The 14,784-nt window shown below is 50.0% G+C and overlaps 1 protein-coding gene and 1 long non-coding RNA gene across 15 annotated transcripts in view; one reads left to right on the forward strand and one right to left on the reverse strand.

Annotated features, from left to right (window-relative positions):
- Nucleotides 1-14,784, forward strand: part of LOC138849586 (uncharacterized) — a 43,269-nt gene that overhangs the window by 7,490 nt on the left and 20,995 nt on the right. The gene's annotated exons all lie outside the window — the stretch shown is intronic.
- ZNF143 (zinc finger protein 143) overlaps nucleotides 11,897-14,784 on the reverse strand; it is a 51,951-nt gene continuing 49,063 nt past the window's right edge. For all 12 annotated transcript variants that reach the window (XR_016231445.1, XR_016231444.1, XR_016231446.1 and 9 more), the window contains one exon: nucleotides 11,897-12,885. Coding sequence is in view for 9 of the 12 variants with exons in the window: in XM_008266024.5 (XP_008264246.3) it covers nucleotides 12,802-12,885 (84 nt within the window). In the remaining 3 variants the exon portion in view is untranslated. The remainder of the gene's footprint in view (nucleotides 12,886-14,784) is intronic.

The raw sequence follows: 14,784 nt of genomic DNA on the forward strand, positions 1-14,784 counted from the left end.
GCCGCCGCTGCAGCCGGCGCACTGCGCTGATCCAATGGCAGGAGCCAGGATCCAGGTGCTTTTCCTGGTCTCCCATGGGGTGCAGGGCCCAAGGACCTGGGCCATCCTCCACTGCACTCCCTGGCCATAGCAGAGAGCTGGCCTGGAAGAGGGGCAACCGGGACAGAATCCGGCGCCCCGACCGGGACTAGAACCCGGTGTACCGGCGCCGCAAGGTGGAGGATTAGCCTGTTGAGCCACGGCGCCGGCTGGGAAGTGTATTCTTACCTACTGTTGGGGTGGGTGTGAGGTGGTACCATTTTTAAAAGATTATTCTAATGATTTATATTATAGTTTAAATATTCATACTCCGACCTAACAATTCTATTGAAACATTTGTACAGATTTACAAAAATATGTAAAAGCATGTCTTTGATGTACTATTCATTCAATAATTTTACTTTTTAAAGAGATTTATTTATTTATTTAGAAAGTCAGAATTATGGGGGGCGCAGAGAGAGAGACATCTTCCATCTTCCATCTGCTAGTTCACTCTCCAGCTGGCTGCAATGGCCAGGGCTGGTCCAGACTGAAGCTAGGAGCCAAGAGCTTCACCCAAGTCTTCCATGTGGGTGCAGGGGCCCAAACACTTGGGCCATCTTCTGCTGCTTGTCCCAGGCCATTAGCAGGGAGTTGGAATGGAAGTGGAGCAGCCAGGACTTGAATCAGCACCCTTTTGGGATGCTTGCATCGCAGTGTGTTTAATGAGATTCTACCCTGGGCCTGGCACCTGCTGGGCAGTGGGAACAGATCAGTGATGTTGAAGTCCTTACCTTACTTTGAAATGTTTGAGGCCTCTAGTGGGGGTAGACAACACGTAAGTAAACACATACCCATACACTCACACACACACAAATGTCCAGTAGTAATAAGTGATATAAAAGGAGAAAGCGCAGGGGCAGCTGTCTGACCTAGCAGGGGAGGCACAGATTAAGATCCCCTCTCCCCCCATACCACATTGGAGTGCCAGGGTTCATTTCCTGGCTCCAGCTTCTTGCCAGTGCAGACACTAAGAGGCGGCAGGTGGTGACTCAAGGAATTGGGTTCCTGCTATCCATGTGGGAGACCTGGATTGTGTTCCCAGGTCCTGGCTGTGGCTTCAGCCCCAGCCGCAGCCGCAGCCAGAGTGTGCGTTTACTGAGTGAGGCAGGCAGATAGGAGCCAGCTCGCTCTCTCTGTCTCTCTCTCTAGTTCTCTGTCTCTCTAATACTCATTTTTTAAAAACAGATTTATTTTATTTATTTGAAAGAGTTACAGAGAGAAGTAGAGACAGAGTTCTTCCATCTGCTGGTTCACTCCCCAAATAGCTACAACAGCCAGAGCTGAGACGATCAGAAGCCAGGAGCCAGGGGCTTCTCCCAGGTCTCCCATGCGGGTGCAGGGGTCCAAGAACTTGGGCCGTCCTCTGCTGTTTTCCCAGGCCACAGCAGGGAGCTGGATCGGAAAAGGAGCAGCCAGGACTCGAACTGGCAGCCATATGGGATGCTGGCGCTGAAGTCCGGGCCTTTAACCTTGTGCGTCACAGTACAGGTCTCATAATACAAAAAAAAAATTTTTTTTTTTTTGACAGGCAGAGTGGACAGTGAGAGAGAGAGACAGAGAGAAAGGTCTTCCTTTGCCATTGGTTTACCCTCCAATGGCCGCTGCAGCCGGCGCACCGTGCTGATCCGAAGGCAGGAGCCAGGTGCTTCTCCTGGTCTCCCATGTGGGTGCAGGGCCCAAGCACTTGGGCCATCCTCCACTGCACTCCCGGGCCACAGCAGAGAGCTGGCCTGGAAGAGGGACAACCGCAAGGCGGAGGATTAGCCTGTTGAGCCGCGGCGCCAGCCTCTACTACTTCTTAATCCCTCACTCTTAATCCCTCACTTGTTTTAAAAAATATTTGTATTGGCCGGCGCCATGGCTCAATAGACTATCCTCCACCTGCGGCGCCGGCACACCGGGTTCCAGTCCCAGTTGGGGCGCCGGATTCTGTCCCGGTTGCCCCCCTTCCAAGCCAGCTCTCTGCTGTGGCCCGGGAGTGCAGTGGAGGATGGCCCAAGTGCTTGGGCCCTGCACCCCATGGGAGACCAGGAGAAGCACCTGGCTCCTGCCATCGGATCAGCGGGGTGCGCCGGTCACAGTGCGCCAGCCGTGGCGGCCATTGGAGGGTGAACCAACAGCAAAAGGAAGACCTTTCTCTCTGTATCTCTCTCTCACTGTCCACTCTGCCTGTCAAAAAAAAAAAAAAAATAGTAGTAGAGGGCTGGAGGGAAGTGCTGTTTTAAGTAGGGAGTTCAGGAATGCTTTCCTGAGGGGACAGTGTCTGCGCAGGAACCTGAATGAAGGGAAGAAATCTGCCCAATGGAGATGGGCTAGTTTATGATGGCAAAACTTGGCGTCACTTATGTCACCAAAAACTGCACTGCCTACGGAATAATGAACCAGAGCTGTAGTAGGAACAAGGTGGAAAGATGTCTATGAAATAATGGGGAAAGGGGAATTGCTAATGTGGAATAATTCCATTAAAAAACAGTAACAAGAAACAACCTAAGAAAACTTATTTATTTATTTATTTATTGGAAAGTCAGAGTTACACAGAGAGAGAGAGAGGTTTTCCATCAGATGGGTCACTCTCCAATTGGCCACAACGGCCAGAGGTGCACCGATCCGAAGCCAGGAGCCAGGAGCTTCTTCTGGGTCTCCCACGCAGGTGCAGGGGCCCAAGGACTTGGGCCATCTTCCACTGCTTTCCCAGGCCAAAGCAAAGCAGAGAGCTGGATTGGAAGTGGAGCAGCCGGGGCTCAAACCAGTGCCCATATGGGATGCCGGTGCTTTAGGCCAGGGTGTTAAACCCACTGCGCCACAGTGTCAGCCTTTTTTTTTTTTTTTTTTTAAAGGGAAAAGGTTTATTGTCAGGTGAGGGAAACCTGACAGGCTGTCTCCCTGTGCACGAGAGAACAGCAGCCTGAAAAAAAAAAGCATTTATCACAGAGGAATATATCTAGAGAAATATGCAAAATTGTCAACAAGTCTACCGCTGAGGGTTGTTGTGTGGATTACAGAGGGAGCAGTTGGAGGACCCAGAGCCTGCTCACCAGAGGGCCTGGAGGAAGGCCTGGCACCACCCCAGGCCAGGGAGCCAGCCCCTTGCCTCTTCTGCCATAATTGGAGTTCCTGTCCCTTCCCCGTCACCTGGGCCTGGGCCATCTTTCCCGCAGCCCTTTCTGCCTCCTCTGGCTTTGCCCTTGGGAAAGGGGCCTGTGCTTCTGCTTCCCAAGCTGCCACATCAGTAGGACTGGCCTTCCCACCTGTCCCAGACAAGCAGCCTTGTGCTCTGACGCTGATAATGAAGACCCTCTGGCTCTGCACAGCCCACTTCTGAGTGCAGGGGATGAACCGTTGTGCCTGGTTCCCAGCTGCAGAATGCTGGGACTGCTCACACGCTATGGCCAGTGTCACTGAGGCACCTGCCTCCCATTCAAGGCTTTTCAGAAGGCAAGGCTTGTTTCATTCATTATTTGTTTGTTTTTAAAGATTATTTATTTGAGAGGCAGAGTTACAGACAGAGTGAAAGATAGAGATCTTCCATCCGCTGGTTCACGCCCCAGATGGCTGCAACCACTGGAGCTGAGCCAGTCTGAGGCCAGAAGTCAGGAGTCAGGAACTTCTTCCAGGGCTCCCAGGTGGGTTCAGGGGACCAAGCACTTGGGCCATCTTCTGCTGCCTTCCCATGCCATTAGCAGGGAGCTGGATTGTAAGTGGAGCATCCTGGATTCAAACTGGCACCCAGATGGGATGCCGGCACTGCAGGAGATGCCTGCTACGCCACAGCTCCAGCCCCTCTTTCATTGTTTTGTATTCATGCCCACTCACCCTCCACTCCCAAGCTCTGCTGACTTCCAGGGCCCTGGGTACAAAAGTGCTCCTCAACCAATTGTTAGAAACAACACAAGGGCTGGTGCCGCGGCTCACTAGGCTAATCCTCCACCTTGCGGCACCGGCACACCGGGTTCTAGTCCCGGTCGGGGCGCCGGATTCTGTCCCGGTTGCCCCTCTTCCAGGCCAGCTCTCTGCTGTGGCCAGGGAGTGCAGTGGAGGATGGCCCAGGTGCTTGGGCCCTGCACCCCATGGGAGACCAGGAGAAGCACCTGGCTCCTGCCATCGGATCAGCGCAGTACGCCAGCCGCAGCGCGCTGGCCGCGGCGGCCGTTGGAGGGTGAACCAACGGCAAAGGAAGACCTTTCTCTCTCTCTCTCACTGTCCACTCTGCCTGTCAAAAAAAAAAAAAAAAAAAAAAAACCAACAACAACAACAACACAAGCACACAGAAAAATGGCCAGGGCGCCTGCCAGCTATGTGGGAGACTCAGATGGAGTTGCAGGCTCCCAGCTTTGGCCTGGCCCCACGCTGAATGTTGCATGCATTCCTGGAGTGGACCTGTGTATGGAAGATCTTTCTGTCTCATTCTCTCAGTGTCTCTTTTCCTTTCAAATAAATTTTAAAAATTAAAAAAGGTATAGGGGTGGCCGGTGCCGCGGCTCACTAGGCTAATCCTCCACCTGCGGCGCCGGCACACCGGGTTCTAGTCCCGGTTGGGGCACCAGATTCTGTCCCGGTTGCGCCTCTTCCAGGCCAGCTCTCTGCTGTGGCCCGGGAGTGCAGTGGAGGATGGCCCAAGTGCTTGGGCCCTGCACCCCATGGGAGACCAGGAGAAGCACCTGGCTCCTGCCATCGGATCAGCGCGGTGCGCCAGCCGCAACAGCCATTGGAGGGTGAACCAACGGCAAAGGAAGACCTTTCTCTCTGTCTCTCTCTCTCTCACTGTCCACTCTGCCTGTCAAAAATAAATAAATAAATAAATAAATAAAGGTATAGGGGTTCGATAACTGATAACCCAGAGTGTGGTCTGACCGGCTTTGAACTTTGCACTAAAGAAAAACAGTCTGGGAACCAAGGTTTCTGTCTGCCTTCCTGTTAGCTCCTACCTCCCACCCCTCTGCCTTCCCTGAACCAGAGGGAGGGGTTTTCTCCAAAGTTCTTTTTTGTCTTTGGTTCCAGAAGGGGTGCAGTTGTCTTGAGCAGCATCTGTATGATCTCATCAGTCTGGAATCTCATTTTCTTCCACCAGAATGCAGATTAACTTACAGGAAGGAAGAACAAAGTGGACGCTATGTCCAGGGCCCAGATGAATTTTGTCCCGGGTCAGTGTCTGCTTTTCTGCCCCATTCATCTCCCCTACAAATAATTTATTCCACCTCTCCCCAGGAAACCCATATCTCCCGTTTCTTTCTGTAGCTCAAAATGTTATTTAAGCTTCCACCATTTGGCCCTTCTTTAAGTCTCATTATTTTGTGTGAATCGCATGCACAGATGCACATAATTAATTTGTGTCTTTTCTCCCATTAATCCAGTTAATCCATTGTCACTTTATTTCAGAAGACTCAAATATCAAACCAGAAGGCAGAGGGGAGGTTTCTTTTGCCACAAAACTCAGAGAAAAGAGTCTCCTGGCTAAAGTTCAGGTAGTTCATTTGTCCCAGAAGGAGCCATGTGGCCATGAATTGCGCCTGGCCGTCCACAGCGCCTCCTGCTGGTGGCCAGCCCCAGCCCCCACCAGCCCGCTTTTCATTCATTAACCGCTTTCCTTTCTTTTTGGCTTTGCAATACCTCCACAGCTTCACAATAGTGAAGCCCACTTTTGCGGGGGCGGGGAGGGGTAGAGGGTGCATTTTTCTGTTGCTCCTGCTTTTGTGGTTAAAGAACATGAAGCAATTTCAGGAAGTCAGAACAGCCCCAAAGCAGTGGGGAAACCTGCCGGAGCAGTTTTACATGGGTAAGGCTTCTGGTGAGTGTGGGACTGCTCCCACGTGGGGCCTGGGGCCCTGCAGGGCCCTCCACTGCACAAAAACCCTGCTGCTGGCTTGGAGCCAGAGGTCCCTGTTGGTAAAAGATAAGCGAGCTGGGGCTTTCTCAGAGAAACTGCAGGATTGTGTCGAAGTTCCTGAGACTGAGTCTGCAGCCGGGAGGAGAGTAGCGGTTTGCTCCCTCAGGTTCTCGGGCTGGGGGCCCTGGGGCTGGGGTCCCCTGCATCCACCGGGAGGCCCTGCAGAAATGGAGCCACCAAGGGAACACTTAGGGCCCACAGTGGAGCCCTAAGTGTTCTTATTGTCTTCTACTGCAGAAAAGTGGGCGGAGAAACCTTTTGCCGGCTGAGTTTTCTTTTTGTCTGTGGGTGCAATCATGCTGAATTTGGAGCAGGCCTCGCTCTTAGCATGACCCCGTGTCCTTACATTTTAGCTCTGCTCTGGCAGCAGAATGAGGTTCTGTGCAGAGAACCGAGGGTGCCTGTGTACTTAAGCCAGGTGAGTTCTGAGCTGGAGGGAACAGCTGGAGACCACCTGTGCTCCCCTACTGGGCCTCCAAGTCACGCATGGGGGCAGCGAGAGAGGGGCTGGCAGGAGTGCACCCCTTAGTAGGACAGGCCATGGGATCTGTGGAGCTCAGGACAGAATGAAACCATGAGGCCTCCTGGTCCAAAAGCAGGAAGAAAGTACTCTTACAGGTAGCCATGAAGCCAGGTGCAAACAGACAAATGTCAGGGATGGACAGCAGTCAGATGCGTACAGATGGAAAACAGAACAGGGCTGTGCACGGGGGTCGCGCTGTTTTTCAGGGGTTCAGGGTTTCCGTTTGGGATGATGGAGAGGTGTGGTGGTGATGGCCACGCAGCAGTGCGAGCCCTTATTGACCAGGAAAGGCGTGTCAGAGTTGGTTAGGAGTACATCTGTGTCATGTATGTTTTACTACACACGTGCAAAGGCAGGCGTAGTGTTTTCTCTCTATTGTAGTTTCTTTCTTGACTTATAGTGGGTTTTGTTTGCTGTTTAATTGTTGTAAGTAAAGAAAAACTTCAAAAATAAACTTTAAAAAAATATTTATTTATTTATTTGAAAGACTAACACAGAGAAAGAAGGAGACGCAGAACGAGAGAGAGAGATCTTCCATCCACTGCTTCACTCCCAAGTTGGCCACAACGGCTGGAGCTGCGCCAGTCTGAGCCAGGAGCTTCCTCCGGGTCTCCCACTTGGGTACAGGGGCCCAAGGACTTGGGCCATCTTCTACTGCTTTCCCAGGCCATAGCACAGAGCTGGATCAGAAATGGAGCAGCTGGGACTCGAACCGGCACTCGTATGGGATGCCAGCACTGCAGGCAGTGGCTTTACCCGCTATGCCACAGCGCTGGCCCCCAAAAATTAAGCTTTAAGTATGATTTCTACCCTTCATTTTTGTATTAGGCAATTACTTTTTTTTTTTTTTTTTTTTTTTTTTTGAGGCAGAGAGACAGAGGGAGAATGCAAATGCCTGTGATGGCCAGGGTAAGCTGAAGCCAAGGCCAGGAGCTGGGAACTTGCTGCAGGTCTGCCACCTGTACGCAGGGACCTAGTTACCTGAACAGCACTTCGGTCTCCCAGGGTCTGCATTAGCAGGAAGGTGGGCTTGGGAGCCAGAGTGGGTAGCAAACCCAAGCACGCTGATGCAGGTGGCTTCACCACTAGGCTGCCTAATAATGGCCCTGCAAAGCCAATTTTATGTTTTTAAATATTTATTACCTTTATTTATTTGAAAGGCAGAGAGAATGAATCTTCTGTTTTACTCCCCAAATGCCTGCAACAGCTAGCCTCCCAGATGTGCATTAGCAGGAACCTGGGACAGAAGCAGAGCTGAGACTGGAATCCAGCAGACATCCTGAGCAGCTTAACCTGCTGTGCCACAGCACCCACCCCTGCCTGCAATGCCAACTTTAAATGCAAATATCAAGGATATCTGACCTTCATTTGGAATTACTGGAATTAGCAATTTGAATTGGTGTGGCTCATCTCACACTGGCTAGAAGATTAAACACAAGGCAAGCTCAGGAAGGCAGAGTGGGTGAAAAGAGAATGTGCGGGCACAGAACCTGATGAAACAGCTCTCCAGGATGTGGGGAGCTGTGGGCCTTGCAGCTGGTGCTCTTACAGGAGGCCTCAGAGCTGCCAGGTTCCTCCTCCTGCCAGGTGTCTCCCCTTCCCACAAGCCTGCCACCCCAGCCCACAGCAAATGGGCTACCCCAAATGTCTTTTTTTCCTTAATGTTTATTTGTTTGAAAGTTAGAATACAGATTGATCTGATTCACCCCCCAAATGCCTACAAGGCCAGGATTGAGCCAGGCCAAATCTAAGAGCCAGGAAGTCTATCCTTGTCTCCCACATGGATGGCAGGGTCTCATGTACGTGGACCATCACATGCTGCCTCACAGGCATATTAGCAGGGAGCTGGATTGGAAGTGGAGTAGCTGTGACTCAAACTGGCACCTGGATGGGATATGGCCATTCCAAGCTGCAGCTTAACCTACTGTGCCACAATTCCTTCCCTTCAAGGATCTTTAAAATTGAGAAATTGGGAAAGGGGTCATTGTGGCACAGCAGGTTAAGCCACCGCCTATGGCACTGGCATTCCAGGTGAGCCCGCATGGCACTGCAGCCCCTAGCATACCTATGGGACTTCACTTACAAAGTGCAGCTTTGAAGATAAACCCAAGGCCAGAGGCCAGCATTGTGACACAGTGCATGGAGCTGCCACTCATGTGCCCCTGCTATTCTGTTTCTGATCCAGCTCCCTGCTAATGTGCCTGAGAAAGCAGAAGATGGTCCAAGTACTCTGGTCTTTGCCACTCACATGGGACACCAGGATGGAATTCCTAGCTCCTGAGGCTTTGGTCTGGCCCAGTTTTGGTTGTTGCAGCCATTTGTGGAGTGAAGCAGCAGATTGCAAGATCTCTTTCTCTCCTGCCCCTTCAGAAAGACTGTCTTTCTAATAAATAGAGGGGAAAAAAATGTCCAGACTGCACGAACTGGGTATTTGGTGCAACAGTTAATTCGCTGCTTAGGACACCTGCATCCCATATTGAAGTATCTGGTTTGAGTCTGGACTCCTCTCCTTCACTGCAGTTTTCTGGTCATGTACACCCCAGGAGTCAGCAGCTGGTGGCTCAAGTGCTTGGGCCCGTCACTCCTGTGGGGGACTCAGATGGAGTTCTTGGCTTCTGGTTTCAGCCTGGCCCAGCCCTGGCTGTTGTGGACATTTGGTGAGTCAATCAGTGGGTGGAAGGTCTCTGTCTCTGTTGTCATTCAAATAGAATGAAAATAAAAAATTAAATTTCAAGAGTGCAACCACACTACATTGAATTTCAAGAGCAGGGCCTTGTTCACAGCGTGCTGGCCACATACGCACCAAGCCAGTCCTGTTCCTCAGAGGGAAGGAAAGAGGGTGTTTGGCTGGAGGGTCCTCATCCTGGCCAGGAAAGCTGGGTCAGAAGGCGCCCCCAGTGGAGGGCTGAGGCAGCCTGGCTCTGCTTGCCCTGTGCCCCCCTACCCTCCTGGCCCAGATTGCAGCTGGGCATCCTTATTCTTCCCACTGACTGCTCCCTGGCCTGCCATCTTATCTGAACCAGGAAAAGACTTCCTTGGGTTGATAAATGGAATCCAGCACGTAGTTTCCCAAGTTGCTGACCCAATCCTATGACTGCCATCCAGGAAGGCAGGCCGTGCCGAGGCCTGCGAGGGGCCACGTGGGAGCAGAGCTTCCCTCTGGGCAGCTGCCGCTGTAGATTAAGGAAAGTTCCTACAAGGAGTGTAGACGGTAGGCAACGTGCTTTTTCTCGGTAGTGGCTGCAGGTTGAGCCGGGCCGGGCCGGGCTTCCCTGAGTATCATCAAGTAATGGTGCAGAGGGTCGTGCCTCAGTTGGCTCTGTGCCCTGAAGTGTACTCATTTCTTGGGGGACAGGGGGTAGGGGTTGAACCCCGGGGGATTCCCTTCCACATGCTGCACTGGGAAGAGCTCCCATGGCAGCTGGCCTCTTCTCTTGGGGGAAATACACCACCTCCGATGTCCCTGAGGTCCCATTTGCAGGAAGGCAGGTCGGGGACAACCAGCAGTGCCCTGAGCCCTTCTCTGGGCACCAGTAGGAATGCATTTTTTGAGCCAAGGGGTAATTGAGCAGGATAATCCAGCTCAGCCCTGCCCAATCCAACTGGCAGAGACTCCTCCTGCTTTAGTGCTCCATTGTTCTGTGGATTCATCAGCCAACCCCAGTGTCTCTCCTCGTTGGATTCTAGATGGCCAAGGGAGGCCGACGGCTTGGGCGTTGGGCCCGGGAAGCCCAGGAGCGCCTTCTGACCTGGCTTTCCTGGCCAGGATGAGGACCCTCCAGCTAAACACCCTCTTTCCTTCCTTCTGAGGAACAGGACTGGCTTGGTGCGTATGTGGCCAGCACGCTGTGAACAAGGCCCTGCTCTTGAAATTCAATGTAGTGTGGTTGCACTCTTGAAATTTAATTTTTTATTTTCATTCTATTTGAATGACAACAGAGACAGAGACCTTCCACCAGACCTTCTGCCAGGCAGAGCAGCTCCCCATCAGCAGCAGGGACCTGCTCTGGGAAGCTGGAGCCTCTTCAGCTTCCTTCCCACCATGCTTCAGCGGGCCTCACACGGAGTTCTGTGTTTAAATGTTTTTGCCAAAAACGAAGGCTAGGTGACCAGGTCTTTTCCTAAAGCTGTCCGTGAAGGCTTCAAAGGAAAAGCAGCCAATCCCCTGCCCGACCCTGAAGGGTTTCCTACTTCAAAGGACCAAGTCTGACCCTCTTGAGCAAGAGTTCAAAGAACCTGATCAAAGATAACATTTCCATTCATTAGAACGGCACAGTATTTCCCCCTTTGTACTGTAAAGCTTGAGGTGAAACAGCCACATTTCGGCTTTCTGACGCGAGATCAGTGAATGGCGGTGCAGGAGCGCACACTGCATGACAGCTCTTTTAGTTAAGGTGTTTTTTTTTTTTTTAACTTTGTGGACTCTGCTTAATTTCTGATGCTAGGAAATGTTTTTTGGGGGCCAGCTTTGTGGCCCAGAAGTAAAACTGCTGCCTGAGACGCCGACATCCCATATGAGTGCCAGTTTGTGTCCCGGCTGCTCTACTCCAATGCAGCTCCCTGCTAATGGCCTGGGAAAAGCAGTGGAGGATGGCCCAAGTGCTTGGGCCCCTGCACTCAATGGGAGACCCGAAGAAGCTCCTGGGTCCTGGCTTTGGCCTGGCTCAGCGCTGGCTGTTGTGGTTATCTGGGAGTGAACTAGTGGATGGAGGACCTTACTGTCTCTAACTCTTGTCTGTAACTCTTTCAAAATAATAAGTAAATCTTAAAAAAAAAAAAAAAAAGAAAAGAAAATAGTCTTTTGAGTGCTCAGGCTATCAGGTAATCAGAAATCACTAAAGCTCATCTTGGTCATTTAAGGTGGTAGCTGAGGTGCAGTGAAACACCACACTGGACTTGGGGTCAGAGTCACATATAAAGGCAGCGTTGGGCCTGGTAGTTAAGATGCCTGAATCCCACATCAGAGTGCCTGCACCTGATACCAAGCTTTGGCTCCTGCTGATGCAGACCCTGGGAAGCAGTGGTGATGGCTCAAGTAGCTGGGTCCCTGCCATCCACGTGGGAGACCCAGGTGGAATTCCTGGCACCTGGCTTCAGTGTAGCCCTGGCCCAGCCCTATCTGTTACAGGCATTTGCATAGTGAACCAGCAGATAGGAGTGTACTCTAATTCTTAAATAAAAAAATATTAAAAATCAACCAATCACACAAACCTGGGAGCAGTAAATCTCGTTATCTCACAAAACTGCTGTGAAGACATAAAAATATGCACAAGTACTGACACTGTGCCTTATGTACAACATACTCTGAGCACCTGTGTGCTGGGCTATATATAATCTGTTACATGTGTGACATATTCTGCAACATTCTCTCCCACCCCCGCACCGATTTAATAAAACAAATATAAAGGTTTGACATTTAAAAAATTGCTGTATTCAAAATTAATAATAAACTTTAGGGTAAATAAGCTTTAAAACAAAAGTACATAAGCAAAAATAAATAATTTACACCAACCCACTAACCTAATTTTCAGAGTAAAGCCATTTCCAATTACAGCACTGTTATCCCGGGCACCAACCTTTGGTCAAACTTTGATAGTTCATTATTTTTTAAAAAAACAGTAACAAAAAACCGTAAGTAAAATCTTTAACAAAACCCAAACACTGTATTTAATTTTTTTAATTTTAAATAACTAAACTTCATAATTTTATACATAATCCAATGTAATGCTAATTTCAGCTTGAAAAGAGCTGGTCTTTAACAGGGACTGGAAACAATGAATGAATGAATAATCTTCAAACCATGAGATACAAATAAAAATGGGTAAGTATATAGTGAACAAAAACTGTAGATACTCTACCAACTCGGGGAAATGGCTGAAGGCTTTCTATCCTTTATCATCCATGATGGCTTCTGGAATTAAGATCGCTTGACACGTAGAACCTTTGACATTTCAGATACTATAGCCTTTATTTTTTTCACATTAAGTTAAAATTCCATCCTAAGACCCTGTAAGACTTCACTGGTCTTGCAAATAGACTCTAGGAGTTTGTGGTATGATAAAATAACATGAAAATTGACTGTGCTGCCCTAATTTCATACTTCCTTGTACACAATGAATCAGTTTGGGAATCTATTCCAAGGGTTATATACACAAAAGTGTTAAGAATAAAATGTTCTCCACTCTTGCATAAAAACGTGTACAATGTATCAGGCATGGAAAACTCCCAATTTTCCTGGGCCCGGGCTTCATGGACTTCTGCTGCCAGAGATGAGAGGCTCCTCCTGGTTTTTATTGCTCCACTGTTCCTCGGATTAATCATCCAATCCCGGTGTCTCTCCTTGTTGGATCCTCGATGCTATTCTGATGGCTTCTTCCAGAGATGGCTGCTCTCCAAGCTGAAACATAAACACACTCATCAAACACTCACAGCTCAAAAGCCACAGTGACAATAATGCTAAAAAATGTTATATACCAAAAGTTAAATTTTTCTCTAATTTTCCGACACCTGTGCTTGTTAACATACTACTGTCAGGGCTGGCACTGTGGCACAGCAGGTAAAGCTGCCAACTGTGATGGCAGTATTCCATATGGATGCCGGTTTGAGTCATGGCTGCTCCACTTCCAGCCCAGCTCCCTGCTAATGCACCTGGAAAGCAGCAGAGGATGGCCCAAGTACTTGGGGTTTTGTACCCACGTGGGAGACTGGGAAGATGCTCTTGGCTTCTGGTTTCAAACTGGCCCAGCTTCAGCTGTTGTGGTCATTTGGGGAGTGAACCAGTGGATAAAAGATCTTTCTGTCTCTCCCTCTAATTTTGCCTTTCAAATAAATAATTTTTTTTTTTTTTTTTTTGACAGGCAGAGTAGACAGTGAGAGAGAGACAGAGAGAAAGGTCTTCCTTTTACCGTTGGTTCATCCTCCAATGGCCGCCGCCGCCGCCTCCGGCACGCTGTGGCCGGCACATCGTGCTGATCCGAAGGCAGGAGCCAGGTGCTTCTCCTGGTATCCCATGCGGGTGCAGGGCCCAAGCACTTGGGCCATCCTCCACTGCACTCCCGGGCCACAGCAGAGAGCTGGCCCGGAGAAGAAGGGCAACCGGGACAGAATCCAGCGCCCCAACTGGGACAGAACCCGGTGTGTCGGTGCCGCAAGGCGGATACATTTTTTTTAAAGATGCTGCTGTTGACCCAATCATTAAGAGCACAAAACCAAACTTCTGCAAGGCAGAATAATGGAGGTTCTTTACTTAGGGTTTTGATAAATTTTTCACGTGGATGTAAGGGACAAAAGATGGTCACTTTGGCCAATGGGGATAGACAGCTTGCTGAGCCTTTTGCTGCCTTTTTTTTTTTTTTTTAAGATTTACTTATTTATTTGAAAGTCAGAGTTGCACAGAGAGAGGGAGAGATACAGAGACAGACGAAGAGAGAGAGAGAGAGAGCTTCCATCTGCTGGTTTACTCCCCAGAGGGCCAAAATGGTAGGGCTGGGCCAGGCTGAAGCCAGCAGCTTCATCTGGGTCTCCCACATGGGGGCAGGGACCCAAGTACTTGGGCCATCCTCTACTGCTTCTCCCAGGCCATTAGCAGGAAGCCAGATCAGAAGTGGAACAGCTGGCCCCAAGTCCTTACCTTCTACACCTAACCAACTAAATAAAACCAAAGGTTTCTAGATTCTCTGCTTGAATCCAAGGTCTTCTCAGAGAATGGCTCCTTCTAAGTCTTCTAACATTCCCTAATTTTTTCTCCACTAAGATTTATTTATTTATTTGAAAGGCAGAGTGACAGAAGAAGGAAAGAGAGAGAAAGGGGAATATTCCATCTGCTGGTTTGCTCCCCAAAATGGCCCCAATAGCAAGGGCTAGGCCAGGTTGAAGCTAGGAGCCAGGAATTCCATCCAGGTCTCCCCCCATGAGTGGCAGGGGAGCAAGCACTTAGTCCATCATCCATTGCCTTCTCAAGCGCATTTGCAGGAAGCTGGATGGGAAGTGGAGCATCCGAGACTCAAATTGGCACTCACATGGGATGCCAGTGTCGTAAGTGGTGGTTTAACCTGCTGCGCCACAATGCTGCCCCCAACATTCCCTGCTTTACCATGGGGCTGTGCAGGGATTCTCAGAGGACTGATTTAGGATCTGTTTATATCAGCTTCACCTCCAAGGAACAGCTCTGAAGTGCTTTATGGAACCCTGCTGGGTACACACAGGGATGCATATCTGAAGATTTTTTTTTCTTGCTATGAATATCTCTAGTCCACAATAGTAGGAAACAAAGCGTTAGTCTTGAGTCCACCTCACA

The sequence above is a fragment of the Oryctolagus cuniculus genome, chromosome 1 (assembly GCF_051225735.1).
Source record: "Oryctolagus cuniculus isolate XC-2025 breed Fujian yellow rabbit chromosome 1, ASM5122573v1, whole genome shotgun sequence".
Lineage (NCBI taxonomy): Eukaryota > Metazoa > Chordata > Mammalia > Lagomorpha > Leporidae > Oryctolagus > Oryctolagus cuniculus.